Source organism: Schistocerca gregaria, chromosome 3 (genome assembly GCF_023897955.1).
Source record: "Schistocerca gregaria isolate iqSchGreg1 chromosome 3, iqSchGreg1.2, whole genome shotgun sequence".
NCBI lineage: Eukaryota > Metazoa > Arthropoda > Insecta > Orthoptera > Acrididae > Schistocerca > Schistocerca gregaria.
The window spans coordinates 657,781,396-657,805,742 of record NC_064922.1 but is presented as its reverse complement, the minus strand read 5'-3'; the positions used below and the strand labels follow the sequence as shown (position 1 = coordinate 657,805,742).

General features: G+C 41.3%; 1 protein-coding gene across 2 annotated transcripts in view; it reads left to right on the top strand.

Annotated features, from left to right (window-relative positions):
* Positions 1–24,347, top strand: part of LOC126355990 (cilia- and flagella-associated protein 206-like) — a 315,199-nt gene that overhangs the window by 78,642 nt on the left and 212,210 nt on the right. For both annotated transcript variants that reach the window (XM_050006609.1, XM_050006610.1), the window contains exon 6: positions 19,611–19,713. In XM_050006609.1, the coding sequence (XP_049862566.1) occupies positions 19,611–19,713 (103 nt within the window). The remainder of the gene's footprint in view (positions 1–19,610; positions 19,714–24,347) is intronic.

The window sequence follows — 24,347 nt, the reverse complement described above, 5'->3', positions numbered from 1 at the left end:
CGCCTCAGTTGGACCAGCATTCGTGCTGGACGTGCAGACCGCGTGAGACGACGCTTCATCCAGTCCCAAACATGCTGAATGGGGGACAGATCCGGAGATCTTGCTGGCCAGGGTAGTTGACTTAACACCTTCTAGAGCACGTTGGTTGGCACGGGATACATGCGGACGTGCATTGTCCTGTTGGAACAGTAAGTTCCCTTGCCGGTCTAGGAATGGTAGAACGATGGGTTCGATGACGGTTTGGATGTACCGTGCACTATTCGGTGTCCCCTTGACGATCACCAGAGGTGTACGGCCAGTGTAGGAGATCGCTCCCCACACCATGATGCCGCGTGTTGGCCCTGTGTGCCTCGGTCGAATGCAGTCCTGATTGTGGCGCTTACCTGCACGGCGCCAAACACGCATACAACCATCATTGGCACCAAGGCAGAAGCAACTCTCATCGCTGAAGACGACACGTCTCCATTCGTCCCTCCATTCATGCCTGTCGCGACACCACTGGAGGCAGGCTGCATGATGTTGGGGCGTGAGGGGAAGACGGCCTAACGGTGTGCGGGACCGTAGCCCAGCTTCATGGAGACGGTTGCGAATGGTCCTCGCCGATACCCCAGGAGCAACAGTGTCCCTAATTTGCTGGGAAGTGGCGGTGCGGTCCCCTACGGCACTGCGTAGGATCCTACGGTCTTGGCGTGCATCCGTGCGTCGCTGCGGTCCGGTCCCAGGTCGACGGGCACGTGCACCTTCCGCCGACCACTGGCGCCAACATCGATGTACTGTGGAGACCTCACGCCCCACGTGTTGAGCAATTCGGCGGTACGTCCACCCGGCCTCCCGCATGCCCACTATACGCCCTCGCTCAAAGTCCGTCAACTGCACATACGGTTCACGTCCACGCTGTCGCGGCATGCTACCAGTGTTAAAGACTGCGATGGAGCTCCGTACGCCACGGCAAACTGGCTGACACTGACGGCGACGGTGCACAAATGCTGCACAGCTAGCGCCATTCGACGGCCCACACCGCGGTTCCTGGTGTGTCCGCTGTGCCGTGCGTGTGATCATTGCTTGTACAACCCTCTCGCAGTGTCCGGAGCAAGTATGGTGGGTCTGACACACCGATGTCAATGTGTTCCTTTTTCCATTTCCAGGAGTGTAGGTATAAAGTTGTCTACATTATCTTTTCTCCCTTTTTATCAAGCGACTTTACTACTGAGTTCATCAATCATTCAGGAAACTGACCATTTCTAAAGGAAAATTACAAATATGGCTAAATACAGGGCTAACATGTGTGACGCAGTACTTTAATATTCTGCTAGACACTCCATCATATCAATGAGAGTCCTTAGTGTTCAGAGATTTAATTATTGATTCAATCTCCTTGTTGTCTGTATCACAGAGGAGTATTTCATACATCAATCCCAGAAACTCGGGACGGCATTTGCAAATAAAGTTATATGATTCCCTGTAGAAATTAAATTTTTGCTTAATTCGCCAGCAATGCTCAGAAAATGATTTTTAAATACTGTACAGATATCTGATTTATCAGTAACAGAAATATTTTTACCACGAACTGACTTTGTATTGTTGACCTTGTGCTGCTGACCAAACACTTCCTTGACAGCTGACCAAATGGTTTTAATTTTATCCTGTGAATTAGCTGTTCTGTTTGCATACCACATACTTTTTGCCTTCCTAATAACATTTTAAGCACCTTACAATACTGTTTGTAATGGGCTACTGTAGCTTGATTGTGACTACTTCTAACATTTTGATATAATTCCTGCTTTGTTCTACATGATATCCTTATCCCACTAGTCAGCCACCTGGGCAGCTTATTACTGCTAGTAACCCATTTAGAACATTCTAATAGAAAGCAACTCTCAAAGAGCATGAGAAGTGTGTAAAGGAACGCATTGTATTTATCATCTATGTTATCGGCACTATAAACATCCAGCCACTCTTGTTCCCTGACAAGGATTAAAAACCTCTCTATTGCTGCTGGATTAACTTTCCTACATAGTTTGTAATTACATGTGACATTTGTTTGAGTACAAAAGCATTTTAGTGTTAAAATTTGTGCATCATGGCCTGAAAGGCCATTCACCCTTTTACAAAAGAATGCCCATCTAGTAATGAAGATTGAATAAAAATATTGTCTGTGGCTTTGCTACTGTTCCCCTGCACCCTAGTTAGAAAAAACACAGCTGCATTTGATCATATGAATTTAGGAGAACTACCAACATCCTTTTTCTTGCACCATCATATACAAAATTTATATTGAAGTCACCAAATATAACTAATTACTAGTACATCCTACAAAGTGAATCAAGAAACCTCTTTAGCTTGAGCAGAAATGCTCTGAAGTCAGAGTCAGGGGATCTATAAACAAGAACAATTAGAAGTTTAGTTTCACTAAAATCAACTGCCCCTGCACCACATTCAGATATCTGTTCAGTGCAGTGCCGTGATACGTCTATGGACTCAAATGAAATAATGTTTTTTACGTACATAGCCGCTCCCCTGCCCCGCAAGGAACTCCTTGAAAAACAGCCAGCTAATCTTTATCCTGGTATAGGAAACCTCTGAATTGTCAAATTATTTAAGTGGTGCTCTGATATACGAATAATTTCAGAGTCAACATCTATAAGCAGTTCACTAACTTTATCTCTAATACTCCTTATACAGTGGGGTCAAAAAAAAAAAAAATGTATCCACTGCTTAAAAGTCCATAACTTGCAAACTAATTGACAGAGTTGTCTCATTTTTGGTGAAAGTGTAGCTTAAAGTCCAACTTAAAGATATCAATGTAGGTGGTCGAAATGGTCACAATTAACATCCACACACAAACGATGCTGCCAAACTGGAGCACGAACTACTGACTGCAACTTGTTCAGTTGGATATTTGCACATGAATGTATGATGGATCCTCGAAGTTCATCCAATGTGCGTGGCTTTTGTCGATAAATGATGTTCTTTAGTGTTCCCCACAGGTAAAAGTCCAGAGGAGTTAGGTCTGGGGAATGTGGTGGATACTCCACAGCACCTCTAAGGCCTATCCGTCTTCCTGGTAGATTTACATCAAGATACGCCATAATATGATTTTGCTAGTGGGCTGGGGCACCATCTTGATGTAAGTAAACTCTTTTGTCGCCATACAAGTTTTGGATGGCAGGTAAAATGGATGTCTGAAGCTTCTGAAGGTACACCTCACCTGTAACTGCTGTCAAAGAAGAATGACCCAATCAAGCCCCGGTAAGACAACCCACACCACACATTTAGTCCTGGCAAATTCACGGCTTTGTCTACGTGGACGTTCGGATTTTTGGTGGCCCAGTAGATGCAATTGTGGCCATTTACTGTGCCATTGAGTTTGAACTGTGCCTCATCAGACCACACATTTATCTCTGCAAACTCTTCATCGTTGCGCACCATGTTAGTAAACCACTCGCAGTACTCCATTCTATGATCTGGGTCGTCCTCGTTTATTGCGTGTAGCAATTGTGGGATGTAGCACTTCCAATTTGCTATCTTCAAAATTCGCCAAACACTTGAGTGACTCACTCCAGTTTCACGGGCACATTGTCTCATAGACTTTTGTGGTGAGCAAGTGAATTGTTGTAACACACGACGGGAGTTAGCTGGACTTGTTAGTGTTACAGGTCATCCAGATCATTGTTTGTGTACATCTTTAACACAGCCTTTGGCTTCAAACTTGTCTCGAATGCGATGAATTGTTAAATGTGTCAGTGGCTCTGTTTGATACTCATTTCGCCAATGCTGTTGAACCTCATTAATGTTTTCGTACTTAAAATACCACTTCAAAATAGACTTCCTTTCATTCAATGTAAGCCTTGCGCCAGCCACATTTACTCAAGTAACTAGATGCAACTAAGAACAAAGCACTGACTATCTGGTGACTGTCATCTGACAAAACAAAACAATGCAATACAATGCTTGTGTGGCAATTGTTCGAACTACAAACTATTACACTACCAAAGATGAGACAACTACGTCAATTAGTTTGCCAGTTATGGACTTTTAAACAGTGGATACATTACTTTGGACCCCTCTGTATTTTGATGAAATATGCTAATTCCTTCTCTACTTGGAAAGATGATGTCCTCTGAAGGTGAGTCCTTAGTTAGAGGGACTTCCTTTAAGCAGGTATACCTATCAGCTGACAGCTATCAGCTATCAGCTGCAGCTCTAACACCAACAACTACAGGAATTTTTTCATGAGTGATCCTACCACCACCATCAGCACTCTCATCTATAAGCTTTGCCAGGCTCTCCTTCCCATACCTATTGAGGTGCAGGCCATGCCTAGTGAAACCCAGTCTACCGATAGACCCAACTGGCACCACTGAAATGTGATCCATACCCTCTCCATCAGCGCCCTCTCCAGCCTCATGTTAATGTGCCTAACAGCCACATTAAGATGAGGCCAGTCGTGATGCTGATATAGTTGTACAAAATGCACATTAGGACCACCAGTTTGAGTAGCTGTCTTTACCAGGTCACCAGCTAAATCATATTCCCAGTCCCTTCAAGACTCTTCTCTGTTCCACCCACTATCCTCCTTCGTAAAATTCCTACATCACTCCCCTATGCTGTCAGTCACCTGAGCCAACCCTGCACTATGCTTCACATTGCTGGTGACCTGGTACTCACTCCCCAACACTTCCTGCAACTGCTGGCCCACACCTCTACCATGCGATCTACCTAGCAGCAGAACCTTCTTCTTTCTGTTAGACTTTTCAACTAACCTAGGCCTCCTAACTGCTGAGGACTGCTGTATGTTCCCTACATCCACAGTTACAAGAGGCTCCTCTCCACTCAACTCTGACAGTTGGTGAAATCTATTGCATCTACACAAAATATAACTATCTGAATACCACCTCCTCCCAGTCTGCCTTCTTGCCAACAGCCAGTTCCTGTTACCCACCACCCTTCACCCTCTTCAACCTATCTAGTTCCTTCTTTGTGCTTTGTAAATGCACCTGAAGGCACAGATCTTATGCTCCTGCTCCTCTATCAACTTATTTCTACTACAAATTCTGCATTCCCAGGAGAGGATCTCACTTGAATACCCATTGACTTCCTCACTGCACCCCTCCCCAGCCCCCCCCCCCCCCCCCCCCCAATGAAAATACTTTGAACAAATCCCATACCGTAACCCACTACTCACAAACCTATGACAGAGCACACACCTCTCACCCACGGTAAACTTTTACAGTTACTGAAAAAAACTATACATCTACATTATCTAAGTTCAGTTACACTAGTAGAACTATTTATAGAACTAACAATAGTGGCCTCGAAATTCTCTGTCAACTAAGAAAGCAACTACTTGTATTACTACTATTAGAACACAGCTAATACCAATACCAACAAAACTTCACAAAATTATTAGCTAAAACGAAAAATTCAAGTTAGCACTGGAACACTTAATGAAGTTAAAACACTGAATGAAAATTTTACTGAAAAATTTCACTAGAAACAATAAGAAACATCAGCTGAAAACTAAAGCACTAAATTTATTAAGTGACTTCATCACACAGAAAACTCTAAAAATGTAGTGAGTGAATGTTTCCAAAAGTTTATTAAATTGTTATTTCACTACGAACACCACAAAACACTGCTGAAGACTATTAAATTTCATAACTGTATAACAGTGCACAAATAACTTTGTTGGTACTTAGCTTTGTAACTGCTACAGCTGCAACAGCACGTCGCAAAATGTAAACATACTACTTGATTGGTAGAAGAACAATACACAAAGACAAGATCAGCAGCTGATATCCAAGTCTTGGTCATTGCCAATGCAGACACCAAGTCCTGCCTCAGTAGGTGGTGGGTGGTGCTTGGCACAGCATTGTACATAGTGTAGATTCCCTGAGGTTCTGATTGAAGAACTGTGGGTGTATTTGGTATCTAGCCCAGAAGTTGACAGAAGACTAGCTTGGAGCAGTGTTGCACGACCCTAAATCCCCAGGGCACATAGAAATGCTACAGGAACTATTTTTGATCAGACGTACTGCAGAAGCAAACAGGTCCATGGAGCTGGCGACCTCTAGCAGCACCTGCACTGCCACCTGCTGGCCTAGACAGTGAGCATCTTTGAAGGTATGTCATCTGACATTGTAACTCCTTCCAGGCTAGGCCGCTCACATTCCATAGGTCTGAAAGGGGTTGCAGGTCTGCTGGATGAGTGACCCCTACACCATATCCCTCACCCCTTGAAGGATGGGAATTTCATGCCTGTCTTGAAGATTCAGGAAGTATGCACCCATCCAAGGAACTGGTGACCCAGGAGAAGGGGGATGTTGGCGAATGGATGCAGATAGCAGAGATGGGCTGACACCTCTGGAGACTGGGGGCCACAATCCCGTTGAGGTTGTGACAGGTTGGTGGTGTCCCTGTCTGGCACTGGGAGGGGGAAAACTAGAGTCAAGAACAAAAGATCATGAAAATCCTCCAGTAAGGAGGTGTTGGTGCTTGCTGGGGGCACACCAGGTAGATCTGGTTTGAGGCATGGCTCTGCTGTGTAGTGTCATGTCTCCCATGGCCCGGCCCAAGAGCAGGGTGACCAAGTGTTGGCAGTGTCGAGGAACAGAAATGTCAAAGATGTTCAGCGGCGATGTTGTTATGCTGGGATCTGGGACCCACCACGAGGCTGTTGTGGGCAGATCCAGAGTGTTTGGGAAGACTAGCAGCAGCTGACGAGTGAGCCTTCTGGAGTGAGTCTGTAAGGAGACCAATAGACATATAGGATGCAGATGGCTGAAAGTGTTGCGAAAACACTCTGAAAAAGATGTGAACAAACTATACCAAGAAGGCAGATGTGAGGGTAGGGGTGTGTGGAAAGGAAGAATTTTAGAGCCCAAAGGGCAGAAGTGAATGTGGGAGCATGTGGAAGTTAATGTGTTGGGCTCAGCGGTCATAAATAAGGGCCCAGCGGTCATAAATAAGTGTGGAAGCACAAGAATCGGAAATGATGGTACTATGAAAATAAAGGTGGATTGATAGCACTTGGGTTATAAAATTATTATGGCTGAAGGACAGAAGAGTGTGTCATGAGGGCAGAGATGGGTGGGGAAGCACTTTAAATTGAATAGTATTGTGCCTGGAGGGTGTACTTGGTTGTGGGAACACTTGAGAGGGAAAATCATTGCTCCCCGTGGGTGTAGGTGAATTTGGAGCCAACATAAAAATAGGAAGATGATTGCAGTGATCATACTTGAAAAGTATGTACTAAGATTAGACGCAGAAGACCGGATCAGACATTTTAGGCATGGATAAGGCATGTGATGAGCCAGCTGGGAGGGAATTGGCACAGCTATGGAGGTATGCTGGTAAGAGGTGTTGGAAGGATCATCATGAAGGCAGATGTGGATGCAGCTTCAAATGTTTAAAAGGGAGGAAACTGCAGCTGTGCTATCCGGTGGTGGTTGACTCTATAGGTCAATCAGGGATGGCTGTTGAGGTTGCCTTGTGCTGACGTTGGCCAAAGGTTCCAGTACTGTGCTAGAAGCAGCAAGATGTGGTGGCCCTGCCCACAGGAGGTTGACCCTGGAGAAGCATATGGGACACTGGGTGGGCATCTTCAGTGTTGTGGAGATGCATCCAGCTGTTTCATAAGGTGTTTCCGTATCTGCTCTATGGTGGAAAGCAAAGATAGGATTTGTGCCTGCACTTCCATATTGAGGAACTGGAAACTAGACATGTTGGTGCAGAAATCACTATCATAGGAGTCACACGTACACAGACAGTGTCTAACATGGGCAAATAACATGCATGTAAGTTATAAATTCAAGGAATAATATCCCATCACCACTAGATATGTGATGAAACTTGGTATTGGAGCTAAGGGAGGTGCAAGGGCATGAAAAAAAAGAGAATTTTCATCGCAAAAAGCGATATGTCTTTGGACAGTTGAGACACAATGGAAATGCTGCCCAGATAAATGCTCCCCTTTGGAGAAAAATGAATCTTTTATTATAGTTTGTGAATGTTCATGATTGGGACTGAATTTACACAAATATGAACTTAGGCTGAAGTCTTTAATGATGGAACAGTTGAAGTCTGATGTTCACTTGGTCGCTAAACAGGATACAATCTAAGGTTCACTTGGTTGCAAAACAAGAAAAAGTCTAAGGTTCACTTGCTAGAAGATCAATGTATGGAGATGAGATCGATGGATGATACCAAAATTCTGGTTATTCCTTATGCAGATGGCAAGGCCTGGCAATGCAGGTGATTGACAGTAGTAGTTTCTTGTTGGTAGGGGTTTGCACATGACATGGTGACACATGTAGCAAAGATTCTGGACAAGACTGAAGATCTGGTGGTACACTTAGCAGCTGGCCAGAGGTTGAAAGACTGGCTTGCAGTGGCACTGCACTGCCATAAATATCTAGACCATGTAGAGATACTAGAGGATCCATTTGTGATCATATGACCTGTGAAAGCCAACAGGTCTGTGAGTGCGTAACCTCTATTGTGTTTACGCTGCCACCTTCTGACTTAGTCAGTGTGCATTAATGAAGTTCTGTCATCTTTAGTGTAATGCTTTCCAGGTTAGGCTGCTTGCATGCCACAGGTTTGAGAGGGAGGCCATCTATAAATCCAACACACTAATGTACTCTCATTTACATGTCACTTCTTGGTTATTGTAAGTTTGGTTCCCAGGTGGTTTATCCTCCCCCCTAAAAATTGGTAACAAAATTCTGTCTTACACTAGACACAAATGGTTTATTTCTCTTGTGCTCATATGTTTCAGCACATTTGCTATCTTTAGTTGACAGTTCATTTGTTATTCTATCCAAAAATTTCTCTCAAAAGTTAATTAGATTCATAAATATGTCTACAAATAAAGTAACAATTGTTTTCTACATTTCAACTCAAAACTGAAGGCTATGATGCATATTAACAGTGTATGCCACATTATATTCTACCCATGTTTGCAAAGTGTATTACAAAAATTTGGTTTAGTAAATAATTTTTGGAAACAGGCAATAAAACTTCTTAAGTTATTTTATCTAAACCAACTGCTGTCTACCGTCATGTGTTGGTGGTGTCACAGAACACATATTCTCACTTCTTACTATTTGATATGATAAAAAGTTTTCTTTTCCTTTTTTGTCCTCAGACTGGAAAGATTGGTTTCTACTACCAGGATAACTTAAAGTTATTTTTGTGCATATAATTCTATCTTTGTTTTCCCTTCTTGTTCACATACCTAATTGTTGTTTTGGCAACAAATTCAGTCCACTGTTTTAAAATTTTGCCTTCAGTTTTCTCTGATTTTTAATATTTTCCCAAAATTGTTGACCTGTTTGAGATATTATTGATTAATTTTTAAATTGCAAGAAAAGTTTTCCAGGTCTTTTAACTCCCTTCTTAAAGAAAATGGCGTATTTTTACCAGTTCTGTATGTAAATTAGAATTTTTCTATAAAGTTCTTCATTGTCTTTTGGTGTGCATTTGTAATTTCTGTCTGAGTTTGGCAAAATAATTCTGCAGTCTATTCTTTTACATAAGTATTTCACTTCTCTAATATATTCTCTAACTTTATCTTAGGTTGTAAATACAGTAGAAAGAAACTTCCACATGGGAAAAATATATTAAAAACAAAGATTCCAAGACTTACCAAGCGGGAAAGCGCCGGTAGATAGGCACAATAAATAAAACACACAAGCACACACACAGAAATTCTAGCTTTCACAGCCGACGGTTGCTTCTTCAGGAAAGAGGGAAGGAGAGAGAAAGATGAAAGGATGTGGGTTTTAAGGGAGAGGGTAAGGAGTCATTCCAGTCCCGGGAGCGGAAAGACTTACCTTAGGGGGAAAAAAGACAGGTGTACACTCGCACACACACACATATCCATCCACACATACACAGACACAAGCAGACATTTGTAAAGGCAAAGAGTTTGGGCAGAGATGTCAGTTGAGGCGGAAGTACAGAGGCAAAGAAGTTGTTGAAAGACAGGTGAGGTATGAGTGGCGGCAACTTGAAATTAGCGGAGGTTGAGGCCTGGCGGATATCGAGAAGAGATGATATACTGAAGGGCAAGTTCCCATCTCCGGAGTTTGGATAGGTTGGTGTTGGTGGGAAGTTTCCAGATAACCCTCTGCCAAGCACTTAAATGTGAATTGCAGAGTAGTCATGTAGATGTAGATGTAGAACCCGGACGGTGTAACACTGTGCCAAGATGTGTTGGCCGTGCACCAAGGCATGTTTAGCCACAGGGTGATCCTCATTACCAACAAACACTGTCTGCCTGTGTCCATTCATGCGAATGGACAGTTTGTTGCTGGTCATTCCCACATAGAAAGCGTCACAGTGTAGGCAGGTCAGTTGGTAAATCACATGGGTGCTTTCACACGTGGCTCTTCCTTTGATCGTGTACACCTTCCGGGTTACAGGACTGGAGTAGGTGGTGGTGGGATGGGGGAATAGGACAGGTTTTTACACCGGGGGCGGTTACAAGGGTAGGAGCCAGAGGGTAGGGAAGGTGGTTTGGGGATTTCATAGGGATGAACCAAGAGGTTACGAAGGTTAGGTGGATGGCGGAAAGACACTCTCTTGGTGGAGTGGGGAGGATTTCATGAAGGATGGATCTCATTTCGGGGCAGGATTTTAGGAAGTCGTATCCCTGTTGGAGAGCCACATTCAGAGTCTGATTAGCCAACTAATACTGATTCAGTCAAATTCTTGTATTAAATTTCAATAAAATTTGAGCAGGTAGGCACTGTGAGCGTACAAGCTGTGGCAGGCATTTAGAGTGGCATTTTTCCGCCGCAGAGCATTTGGCTGGTGGCTACTATGGGGCCGTAGCAAGCACCTAGCATCTACGCGGCCTTGGAAAAACCCAAGTGGACATGTGGCAAGGGCACTTATGGCCGTGTTTGCGCTCTTGATGACAGGGAGTTGGATGTGAGCAATGCTAACAGATGTATGTGCCGCCCATCTGGGGGTAGTAGTGGGTTGGTAGCCAATTTTAAAGCGATCAAGTGGAGCGCAATATAGTGGTTTAGGACGGCAGACAAGAGCGTGTTTTGTGAATTGTGAACAGACTGTCAAGTGCCGTGATTGCAACATATGAATTTTATAGTGAAGTGTTGTAGCCTCAGTTGTTAAAGGCCAGCCTTACATAAAAGTCCCTCAGACTGTGTTTTAAGTGTGTAGTGAGGAAATAAACTATTTGCTCAAATTATGTGAGTGACTCAATATTTTTAATTTTCGCCATAATACCTGCCTGCATTGTTTTTTTATATTTTATTTCAGCTTAAAAATTACAACAGGTGTGAGCTGGCACCCCATGATGAAAAACGTAGCCAAACATTGAGACCAGCCACATCTCTGGGCCACTCAATTAAGCTGAGTGTAACAAATATACTGTATATATTTTCATGCAGTAGCAGGTGGGGGCTCAAGCCAAACCATTCAAACTTCAATGTGTAGTGCCCAGTAGAGTCATAGCATACATTGAATGCCTAGTTAACAACTGACTCACATTTGTAATTCAAATATCGACTACAACTTACATTTACACACAAACAGTGACAAATAATAGTTATGTTGAATCTATACAGTATTGGTTTTCACAAAAATGTGGCTATCATAATACGCATACTAAAGATATAAAAAAGAATTGCAAAATGTGCACTGTACATCATAAGGAACCATGTCCCCATTATTTATAAACTCTCCCATATTTACAAAACTATCATATTTTTGCATACCAAACAGGGATTATTTGGTGGAAACCATATTCTTCACACACAACACAAAAAACAAAGAAAACTTTATGCTTCCTACCCACAGCCTCAAACTGTTTGTCGATCCTCCTAAATATGTGGGAATGAAAATGAATAACAAAATTAAAACGTAACAGTTTAATGCAGGTGAAGTTAAGTCCACTGAAAAGAATAATTCATGTGTCACTAATACTAAAAGTAAGTTGCACAGTGGATGAATTGAGTTAGAAGATGGTGGTGAAGAAAAGTACATGAAAATTGAGTTCCATGAAAAATGTGAAAAAGAATGAGTCTTTATATATTCAGTGCAAAAAGAGTATTGTGGTTTGACCTGGACAATGTTACTGCAGGATCAAAAACTAGTGAAAAAACCATGGCAAATGTAAATTCAGTGACATCCATATGTCCACATTTCAATGACATGCGTCTCATTATGACTACAAAAACAGTGACATCAGTGAACTTAAAAGGACGTAGCCTTGTTGAAGAAACAACTGCAACATCTTGGTTGTAAAACTCAACCAACAGAGCATCTACTCAACCTTAAAGAAGTATCGGCTACAATTGATATAAACAAAGGAAGAACAACTGTGTAAACCAGAGCAAAACTTGGAAATATAAATGTAAGTGCATCAAATAGATATAATGACAAACATGATTCTACAAACAATGTCACTCAGAAACATATGAGTCCAGATAATAATTACAAGCAACAACAGCTGTGCAATGTAAATTTTTCAGATGTGTCACATCATAAACAAGGAAATGCGACTAAAAAATAAGTCGACTGGCCTCAAGTGTACAAAAAGAACAAAAATTGTTGCCAATAATTATGGACGTCAGATAATAGAAATGGTGGCAGATACACAAAATATCGCAAGTGTCCACATCTTTGTCGAACCAGGAGTAAGCATTGCAGAAGTGGCAAAAACAGTGGAGAAATCATATTAAAACCTTGACTCAAAACGCTATGTCGTAATTCGTGCAGGTGCAAATGATATTGCCAGAGATAAAGGTAGTGAACTCATCACTGTTCTTGAAAGTGTGCTACCCAATTTAGACAACACAAATGTAGCTGTTGTAAATCAACCACACAGATACGACCTACCCCGTTGGTCATGTGTAAATAAATTAATAGGAACAATAAAAGAAGAGATAGATGAAGTATGTAAAAAAATTCTGTATGTGAAATAAATAAATGTATGCACATTAGACAGATCCATGCATACCAGCCATGACCTTCACTTAAATCACAGTGAGAAACAATTTTTGGTTGAGAAATCTGTTGTTTAGCAGATTTGAGTCACAACAGGCATAGTATAGAAGCAGTCCAAAGTATGTTGGACAAATGGGTCTTAAATAAAGATGTGATGGCTAATAAAAAAGGCGAAAGACATATTTTGGGGGAGTAGACTGTACCACAAAAAAATGTGATGCAGAATTAAACTGCAAACACACACTAAAGATTGTTCACCAGAATGTACAGCCATTAACAAACAAAGTTCATGAAATAAATATTCTTCTCAATAGTGAATGGAAACATGTTTCAGTTTTATGTTTTTGTGAACATTGGTTACAAAATGAGTGTTTACAGTACTTAAAAATATTGCGTTTTAACCTTGCAAACTTCTTTTGTAGAATGGAATCAAAACATGGGGGGGACTTGTATATATGTAAAAGAAAATGTAGATTATAAGAGTATAGCCTCTGTTTGCAAACTAGGGTGTGAAAGAGGTTTTGAAATCTCAGCTTTTGAGTTCATACCTGTAAAAGGTATTATTTGATGTGTGTATGGATCTCCTGTTAGCAACACAAGTGTTTTTTTTTTTTCAAAAAACTAAACCTTGCTGTAGGCAAACTCAAGACAACTGGGAAAAGAGTGGTACTGTGTGGAGATTTTAGTATTGACTTTCTGAGCCACAGCCTTCACAGGGAAAAGGTCTTAAATATTATAAAAGCCTACTATCTTTGTCTAACTGTTAGCGCTCCAATACATGTAACATAAACTAGTGCCCCTCTCCTTGATCAGGTATATGTAAACACAGACAAGTGCACATCGAAAAACTTTGATACCGGCTATAGTGACCATCTTTTGCAATTACTGACCATACCTGTAAATCACATTTTGACCAGTGTACAAAATATTATCCATAAAAGGATTTATAGTCAGAAAAATATTGATTACTTCCAGTATCTAACCAGTGAACAAGAAGAGAGAAGTATGTGATACCTCAATTGCCAATGAAAAGATGGAAAAGTTTTTGAACATTTTCATGCATAACTTTGAGAGTGCTTTTCCACAAAGGAAAGTGATTTCCAAACGCACAGATAGATTCAAAAACTGGATTACATTGGGCATTAGAGTATGTTGTAAAAGGAAGTGTGAACTTTTTCTGCAGTCAAAAACTGACAGCAGTCCAAAATTTCTTAGTTATTTCAAAACGTACAAGCTGCTTTTGAAACGTGTCATAAAAGATGCAAAAATTAAGGAAAATGACAAATATATTATGAAGTCATGCAATAAAACTAAGTCCATGTGGCAAGCTGTGCAGGATCTCATGGGGAAGAAGACAACTCACAAAAATATTGTGATATTGCACGATAGCAAGAATATCACTGACCCTAGGGCAGTTGCAAATAGCTTCAATTCTTGCTATGCAACTGTTGCTGGAAAATTAGTGAAAGAAAAATTTCATAATGCACCTAATATGACATGGAAATAACTTTCATCTATTGAAATAAATAATATATCCATGTTCGTCAGTCCAATAGGCCCAACAGAGCTCCTAAATACCATTAATTCACTGAAGAGTAATTATTAATCTGGTATTGATGATATTCTGGATATTATAAAAATAACAGCAAGACAAATACTCTCTCCATTATTAACATATGCAATTCTTCCTTATTGTGTGGTGTCTTCTCACACAGCTGAAAATTGCAAAAGTAATACCCCTATACAAAAAAGGTGATCAGCAATGTATGGGTAACTATAGGCCTGTGTCTCTACTGTCAGGTTTTTCAAAAATTATTGGAGAAGTGTTTCTTTCACAACTATGTTCTTCAACAAGAGTAATATTTCTGGACGTCAACATGGCTTCAGATCACAGCAGTCAACTGAAACAGCCACTTTCAACCTGGTTAACCATGTCCTAAACGCAGTGGACAACCACAGAAATATCTCAGGTTTATTCTTGGACCTAACAAAAGCTTTTGATGTGATTTATCATTCTGTGCTCCTGAGGAAGCTTGAATGGTATGGTGTAAGAGGTGTGCCAAATTAGTAGATTAAATCATATTTGGAATATCGTTAACTGAAATTAAGTACATGGAAGGAAATGTACTCCATGTACACTTTCAGAACCATGTTCCATGTGGCTCTATTTTAGGTCCCCTTATTTTTTTTAGTATATATTAATGATTTCCCATCACACACTAGTGATTCTGAACCTGAACTGCTTGCAGATGACACCGGTCTATTGATTGAATGAAATAACGAGGAAAATCTCCCTTCATCTTCAAAAGATATTACAAAAGAAGTGTCTGAATGGTTTACCAGAAGCAGGCTAGCAGTTAATCCCCAAAAAACAGTACTCATGAATTTCCAAACAGATCAAAATAAAAATGCGGCACAACCCATAATATGTATATGTATAGATAACCAAATCATTAGTGCTGTCAATGAAACTAAATTTGGAACACTCATATCACATCCCTAAATTCTAAACTGGCAAAAGTGAGCTATGTAGTAACCATTCTTTTCAACAATGCTAGTGCATAAACCGTTAGGGCTGTAGACTTTGCTTGTGTACATTCGATACTGAAGTACGGTATCATTTTCTGGGGAAATGTACACCAGTCCATAACAGTTTTCCTGAAAAGAATAATGAAACAAGTGAGCAGCAGAAAACCATACAAGCCTTTCTTTAAAGATCTAAAGATCTTACCCCTTCCCTGCATTTATATACTGGAAGTGGTCATGAACATAAAAAAAAGTACACTGAGGAAAGGAAACCTTTTTCCTCAAAACAAAAGTGTCCATGATTACAGTACCAAGTCAGACAGTGACATACATGTTAATCATTGTAACATCACACTATGCCAAAAAGGTGTATATCATGCAGGAACAAAACTATACAACAGATTACCAAGACATATAAAATCTCTTCCTGAACTACAGAGCTTTAAAAAGTCTGTGACAGCCTACCTTCTGAAAACCTGCTACTATTTAGTATCACTGTATTCATGCAAGAAAAAATGTAGTTTGTATCTTTAATTGTAGAAATAAGTTAAAATATACAGTATTTTTTTTAAAAATTGTAATTATTAACTGTATACATCAAATTTGTCATAAAACTTTAAATAATGTATGTTTGGTGTTTGTAAAACCAATAGATAAAAGGATTTTCTGTCCAATATCATGTGTATGATATATGTACTGAAAAAGAAATTTATAAGGACAAATAAATAAATAAATAAGTACAGGACAAACTGGCTTTGTCACCCTGCCAGCAGTCATATGTAAGAACATAGATGAGCTGGGTGAGTTTCCTGACACAGAACAGTGTGGAAAATGTCATGGATGGTGTTTGTAAGAGCATTGTATGGGCACAATTGCTCACCCAGGCCTTTATTTGCAGGTGATGATAGGCCAGGCAAGTCAGTTCTTACACTGAGATTGACTGCTTGGACCTGGCTTTTGTATTGTGCCATGCTCTTGTTTCCATGTGCTGTTTGTTTCAGTTATACGCATTAGTTGTGTTCTGTGCTTTTCTCCATGCCAGTGTCTACAAAGTGTTCAGACTCTTTGTTCCCCTGCAGATCCTAGCTTCCAGGTTGAGTACCTGCCATCATCTAGAGTAGCAACATTTGTGTCTACAGGATGGTTTTGCATCATTTTCATGCCTGTGCAGTTAGGGAAACCTTACAAACTTTCAAGAACCACTTTACAAGATGACTCTAGGAATACACTACAAACACCTGTGTATTGCTCCTGCAGGGATCATCACAAAGACAAGATTAAATTAATTACAGAATGCAAGGGGACACTCAAACAATCATTCGTTTTGTACTCCGTACGTGAATGGAACAGGAAAAAATCACAGTAACTGCTACAATGCAATGCTGGCAGGAACACTTGCATCCCCAGAAGCAGCAACAACAAAAACTGCCACAGGAGCAGATACAGGAGCTGCACAAACACAATGTGGAATTGATTCACTTTCACAGTGTGCTGCACCCCCAGAGACATCTTTTCCCTCATCACCCCTGATGCCATTCATCAGTTCCAACAAGTCTACAGAAAGATGGGAGAGTTACTTGTGCTCATTGTTGCTGCCTGGTGTTATCAGTTCAGCTGATAAGGCCACCTTGTTATTGTCCAGCAGTACAGGGCTGTACAAAATTGTGCAAAATTTGAATCTCTCTGTGGATCCCTAACCCATGTAGTGGTGGCATGGTTGCAGTTTTATCAGCACCATAAGCATCTCAGACAGTCATATGTGGCCTGGTCCACTGGCCTGCAAGGACTTTTGCAGAAGCATTGATTGGTGTCCCCAGTGTGCTATCTTGAATGTGGACTCACTGATTCAGAATGTGATTGTTCGATTAGCAGTTAACCCCAAGGTCCAAACTAGGGTATTGGTCTTGTCCGACCATTCTTTAGCCAAAGTTGCCCATATTGCTGAATCACATGGAAAGGGATGTGCTTCCCAACAATTGGCAGGTGGTGAAGTTAAATATGCGCAGTAAATGGCCTCCATTGCACGATGGCATTGGACAGGGGCCTTTATTTCCACTGAGCTGCCATGTCATGATGCTGCTGATGATTCAAGCTTGATGACATCCCATTGCCATGCACATTTGCCCGCAGAGAGCTCTGCTTCATATGGTGCTCTTCAACATAGGATGCCACATATCTGGATGTTGGCTTCCTCTTCTGTGATTCCGCAGATAGGCAGCATCCCCAAGACCTAGTCTGCAAACAGATTTCGCATACTATATCCACACAGACCACTAATTCTCCCATCATCATCAAGAACCAGTTAAAATGGAGCTTCATCCCCTTCATCACCCAATATCATCCCAGACTGGAATGACTGAACCACATTCTTTGTCAGGGCTTTGTTTATCTATCACCGTACCCTGAAATGAGGTACATCCTACCCACAATCCTTCCCACCTCTCTTAAAGGGATGTTCTATTCTCTACCCAACATCCATTACACCATAGTCCGTCGCTATGCCACATCTAGACCGATTTCCTTGCCATAGGGACCCCATCCATGTGGAATACTTAGGTGCAAGGCCTGCCCTATCCACCCACCCAATACTTTCTATTCCAGCCCTGCCACAGGCTTACCATACATCATCAGTGGCAGGACCAGCTGTGAAAGCAACCATTTGCTGCAATCATTGCACAGCTCTTTCTGTTGGTATGACTACCAACCTGTTGTCCACAAGTATGAATGGCCACTGCCAAACTGGAGCCAAGAGTAAAGTGGACCATCCTATGGCATGACATGCAGCTCAACAAAACATGCTTGATTTCAATGCCTGCTTCATAACCCAAGCCATCTGGATTCTCCTCTCCACCACCAACTTCTCTGAACAGTACAGATGGGTGTTACCTTTACACCACATTCTCCTCTATCTAAATTATCCTAGCCTCAGCCTGTGATAAGATTCTGTCCCCACAACCCCACAACCTCTACCCACAATTTCTGCCCCCTCTGTCATATCATCTCCCCCCAGTTCATGTCCCTTCACACTCACTGTGTGCCACTCTCTGCCAATGCACCCACCAGTCTTTTCCACTTTATACAGATATGACTAACAATTAGCTGTCCACCAGGATGAATGGTGACCACTGAACTGCGGCCAAGAGCTAAGTGTATCACCCTGTGGCACAACATGCAGCTGACCATAACATGCTTGACTTCAGTGGCTGCTTCACAACCTAGACCATCTGGATCCTCCCATTCACCACCAGCTTTTCTGAACTCCACAGACGTGTGTTATCTTGACAGCATGTTCTCCAATCCCAAACTTAGCCTGGCCTTAGCATATGATAATGTTCTGTCTCCACACCCTCCACCCAACAGTTTCTACTCCCTCTGTCCTGTCACCTCCTCCCAATTCATGTGCCCTCAGACTCATTGTGTGTCGCCCTGTGCGAATGCACCCACCAGTCTTTTCCCCTCTCTACCCCTCTCCTTTTATGCTCCGCACCTCCCTCCTCTCCCCCGCAGCACCTCTACACTGCAACTGGCAACGTTGTCCTGCTGCCTTCTAGGTCCTGCAGGCTCCACCAGCCAGCACTCTTCTCTCAACGAACCCATACCCTGCTATCCTTCCCATTTCCCTGCCCCACTCCAGATTACTGCTTTCATTCAATGCAATAGCTGCAATCTGGCCAGAGTGGTCAGAGATAATGGTATTTGAGGTGTGCTTGTATGTGTGAATGTGTGTGTGTTTTTTCCTTTTTTTTGGTGAATAGCAATTGAACCGTTTCATAATTCCAGTCTGGACTTTTGATTGACTGAATTTATTATGATATTTGTGTTCATAACATCAGGTACAGAAGCTACTAACCACTATTTTTTTGTTCTTTTTCAAAAGCAAGAATGTTGTTCTGTGAAAAAGAAATAAAATTGTCTGCTAGGAATTGAATATTAGTGAATGCTTTGATCAACTAACTTTATTGATTTAAGAAACATATTAAATATACTAACTAAAGGTGAGACTTAATTTGCATGTAGCATATATTTGAATAAAGTATTGCTGGCTTTTCATGCCAGTTTTAATGTGATTACATGCCAGATTGTAATGATAACCTCCATGTTCACAGGAAACTTTTGACTGAAGTGGAAGCCTCTTATGTCGAACTTAAGAAATGGCACCTGATAAATATTCGTAACATTGTAAAGTTTAGGACAACAGATGAAATATATGTAAGTGCTCGTGTATTTTTGTGTATACTTAAATGCATTGTTGAAGGATGGTGTGTTACACCTTATTGACAGTCCAAAAAGAAACAGAATACTTAAATATTTGGTGATTCAAGGAATATATAACACATTAGCTAATAAACCCTTTCACTGATTTAAATTCCATATAAAGTCTGTGTGTGAAGTCTTTGACCTTCCTTGATGGAAATTTATTATCTGTAGATGTCACTGTGGGTACTTGGTGAAATGATGTGTTACATGAAGTTACTCTTAATGTGGACCTCTTCACCACTGGAGCTGTTCTTGCACTTGAATCTGGAAGCTTACTCAATTCTCACTTTCTACTAAATAATAGAAAGTATTTCTTTGGACATCACTTATCCAGCCAATGTGATCAGTCCTTAATGCAATCACCTGGCGGAGACTTTTTTTTTTTGCCACTGGAGCCAGCCACCAGTATACTGGTATACTGAGTATATTTCCCCTCCACTGTGAGGTCTCTGTGTTTGTAAAAATCTTGGGCAAATAGCACGTGTTAGCTGGGCAACACAGCACAGTGTATTAAGTGAAAGTGTTTCAAGTGAAATGGGGAAATGCAAATATTCTATGCACCATAGAGTGCTCATGTATGATTCATATATGAGTACAGAATTAACATATGTAGACAAGAGATTATTTCAAGAGGAATTTTGAAATGAGAAATGTTGTTGGCAGGAAACATAGATAACACAAACAATACTCTTGGAAGAAACTCTGGATAACACTGGAAATAGTGTAGAAAGGTCTCCTAGAAAATTTGTTTGATGTCCTTCTTAGCAAATGGGAATTTGCTATGGCTCTGTTCAAATGACTATGAAATTACTGAAGTTACATTCCTATAAAATAACTGCAGTGCAAAAACTTAAACCAGATAACCCTGCAAAAAGGTTGCAGTTTTGTGAATGAATTCTGAATAGGGTATATGGTGGAGAAATTGATTGCTTTTTCATGCAGCAATACACTTAAAAAATCAAAAAAGTTCCATATAAAGTTTTAGAAACCACCAGTCAGACTAGGTGCCGTAAGACGTAAGTCAATGGCAAAGTGACACCAGACAGTACTACAGACAACTGCCCAATAAAGAAATATGCAAAGAATACCTGGACACTTACACTTCATGCTGTGACTGCGAGTGATGTAGTGGATGAGTACAGGACATGGTGTATTACCAGTGAGTGCAGAGCACAGAGTAGCATATGCAAATGGGGAAGCAAACTGGTAAACCAGAGTGACAAAAGTACTGCCCTCTGTTGATGGGAAGAAGAATGCAGGGCCGGGGTGTTCACAATTTCAATTAATGATTTACATTTAAAATGAAAAAGTGAAACAACTATTGCATAGAAAGTTACATGAAAAATGTTAAACATGCATTGTGAGTGGTAGAGGAACTTATTGAACAGGGTAGTAGAGCACTGTAGTAGAACTGAGTGGAAGCTGGTGACATAAAATTTATGTATAAACAGTAAAAAACAATGAAAATTTTCTCATTCCACAAGTGTAAGGAAAGTTTTTAATTATTTAGTCAGGATGGATGTTAACTGTTGTGACAATTAATAGCTAGCAGTAATAGCACTAATTTAAAATTTACCTGTCTTTCTTGATGTAAAGTTCATCTCAGGTCTTATCTTACGTAAGCCTCAATTAGTTGTTGACTTTTAGTTAGCAGGTTTTAAATTGTCCCCACTTTTAATGTCTCCCTTTAGTGCTTCTAAATGAAGGAACCTGACAACTGTAGCAGTATTTTCAACCTCTGAAACAATAGAATGTTGAAAAAACTGGGATTTCGTAAGGGTATGCTGTAAGCCTGCAGAACGTAAGACAGAAAGCAAAATGGGCAAATTTTTCAAGTGATCGATTACAGAGGAGCCTGTGGTAGCAATATTATCCATATAATTTCTCAAAAAGTCATTGGAAAACAGTAGGGGCACTAGCCACACCAAAAAAAGGTTTAGATATTGATAGAAACCAAAAGGGGCATTTCAAAACCAGAGCTTGCCGAGACTCTTCATCCCCAGAAACCTGCAGATACACGCCAAATAATCCATTTTAGAAAAGTGCTGGCCAGTCAATGTGTTCACTAACAGTTCCTCCTGGTTTGGGAGAGGATACGTATTCACAATTGACAGTAGTCACTACTGAGGCGAAGTTTCCTCGACGGCATCTGCATGGCCACCAGCGGAGACATTTACTAGCCATAACAGGTTGCACCTGCCCCCCCCCCCCCCCCTCCCCCCAGAAACTGAAGTCTGTCCAATTCTGCTTTCACTTAATCGTTCAGGGTGATAGGAAGAGGACCTGCACACCAAAAATGAGGCCAAGCCTGCATTTCAAAGAAATATGAAAAGAAAAATTTGTTGCAAACCCACCCTATACCTTCGAAAATCAAGTCTGAAACTTCTTCACACAGTGTTTCCAATTGAGACTACAGTACCTGATTGGACACAGGGTGAACTGTGTTGGTGATAGAAAATTCCGCTCGCTCATCTCCGGCATCAGCAACCACAAAAAATGTAATGGAACGAACCGCGAACAAAATGCTGACTAGTCAGAGGCAGATGCCATAAATTATCCAAAAAGCTCAGTGTTTGTTTTTTTGTAACTGACCGGCTTCCGCGTGACCGGTGTCAACAGTGGTGAGCCTTCTTAACTCAGATAGGTTTGAGAATTCAATAACATGATTGCAGTACCTGTGTCACCCTGTAGCTGGAACACTTGGTGAAAAACAATTAACAAGATACACAACTTGAGAGTCATAAGCATTGGAGTCACACAGTTTATTTCCATGTCCAAATCGCAAGCAATCTTCTGGGAATGACACAAGGAGGTGATGTGGCTTTTCTTCTGGCAAGCATTACAAGTAGCCCAGCACTTAGGACAGCCTGATCATTCATGCTGGACAAAACAGAAATGATAAGATGGAAACAGAGAATGCTGATGCTGGTCACAGCTGCTTGGGCTGGCCTTGGTCTGCTTGGCACTGGGCCTGTGTGTTTATCGCTGCCACTGCCACATCATCATGCCAGCTATCTGTTGTCCTAGTGGTCACATCTTGTGACACTAGTGCCACATAACCCCATGCATCAATGTTGTCACTCGATGCCTAAGAAACTTCAAAAGATTGTGCTATTTGCAAAACTTTTGACATTGGTAGGTTTTCATAGAGTAAAGCCTTCTGGTGCCCTTCCTTGTCCAGAGCTGAACAGATAATTGTGTTGCACACCTAGAGTCTGCATAAGAGTCGTTATGGGCATCAGTACCAAATTGACACATTTAAGGCCCTGAAGTTCACCTGCACAGGCCTTGTACGACTAATTTGGTTTCTTGTTTCATTGGTAGAATTCAGCTTGCACCGCTATGACATAAATTTGTTTGCAATGGTAGTTCGACAATAAGTTTCAAATGTGATCAAAAGTAAGAGCTGCCTATTCTTGTAAAGGGGGAGCCTGACACAGTAATTGATACACCTTTGGTGGAATGCACGAGAGGAATAAGGGTTTCTACAAATTTGAGTATGTCACACTGAAAGCCAAAAAATGCTGAGTCATTTTTTCTTAGGCTTCCTAAACCTCAGATGAACCATCACATCTAGGAAAAGTGGGTGGATAGACCAGTCAAACGGTACCCTGTCTGTTCACATAAGCTGACAATGTGGTCACTGCTGAAGTAAGCTGTTCAATCAGGGTTGGTAGCACAGTCATGTCCACGCTTCCTACAGTGACCTCTAGTTGCTAGCCCATGCTGATACAGTTGGCAGTTGATTTAAGGACGCACATGTGATGATGCTACACTCGTCGCAATCATGCTCACATGCATTAGTAGCAGGATACAGCGACTAGTACTGGATTACAGTATTCACTAGCAGTCAGTGTAGCAATGGCATTGTGCTAGGTTCATAATGTCTCATGCAAGTCTTCCATAAGCTTGGTGTGATCTGAGAGTAATCTGAGTGTAATCTGACGTGGAGCTCTGAGTGCATTGCCTCAAAAAGGTGTACAATCTAATCATAATTGCAGGCAGTGAGATGATAAGAATTTTGTTTCTCTGGTGTGTAGTGTCACCCAATAGTCGATATTGGGCCCTCTATAGCTGTGGCTTTTCGGCAGGTGTGAGTGGTTTGTGGAGTATGCTGTGCTGCATGCAGTTGATGAAGTTACTGTTGATATAGTACAGCATCCAAGTCACAAAGATGTCATGCATGAATTTGTGCTAATTAAGAGGTTTAGTGTCTTGAGATACTAGGAGGCATCCTCTTGACGGCCTATAAAAATGCTGTCCTATGACTGTGCCTTGGAGATGCCCATGGCCCTGCTAAAAATTTGTGTATATATGTACCCCAAAAGGAGTAGTAGTTTTGGGTAATGATGTAGTTGGTTAGATTTGTAAGGAATAATGTAACATAATAATTTCATGTGGCTCAGTGGCCTGGTGAAAGTCTTTCAGTTGGATGTCACTTTGAGAACTTGCGTCCTTAACCTACTCCAATAATCCTACCAAGGGAAGGGTACCTACTGTTTAATGTGGACTCTGGGCCATGTGTCATTCCTGGCAAAACTTCACTTCATTAAGAGGTGAACACTGGGCTAAAGACAGACTGAAAA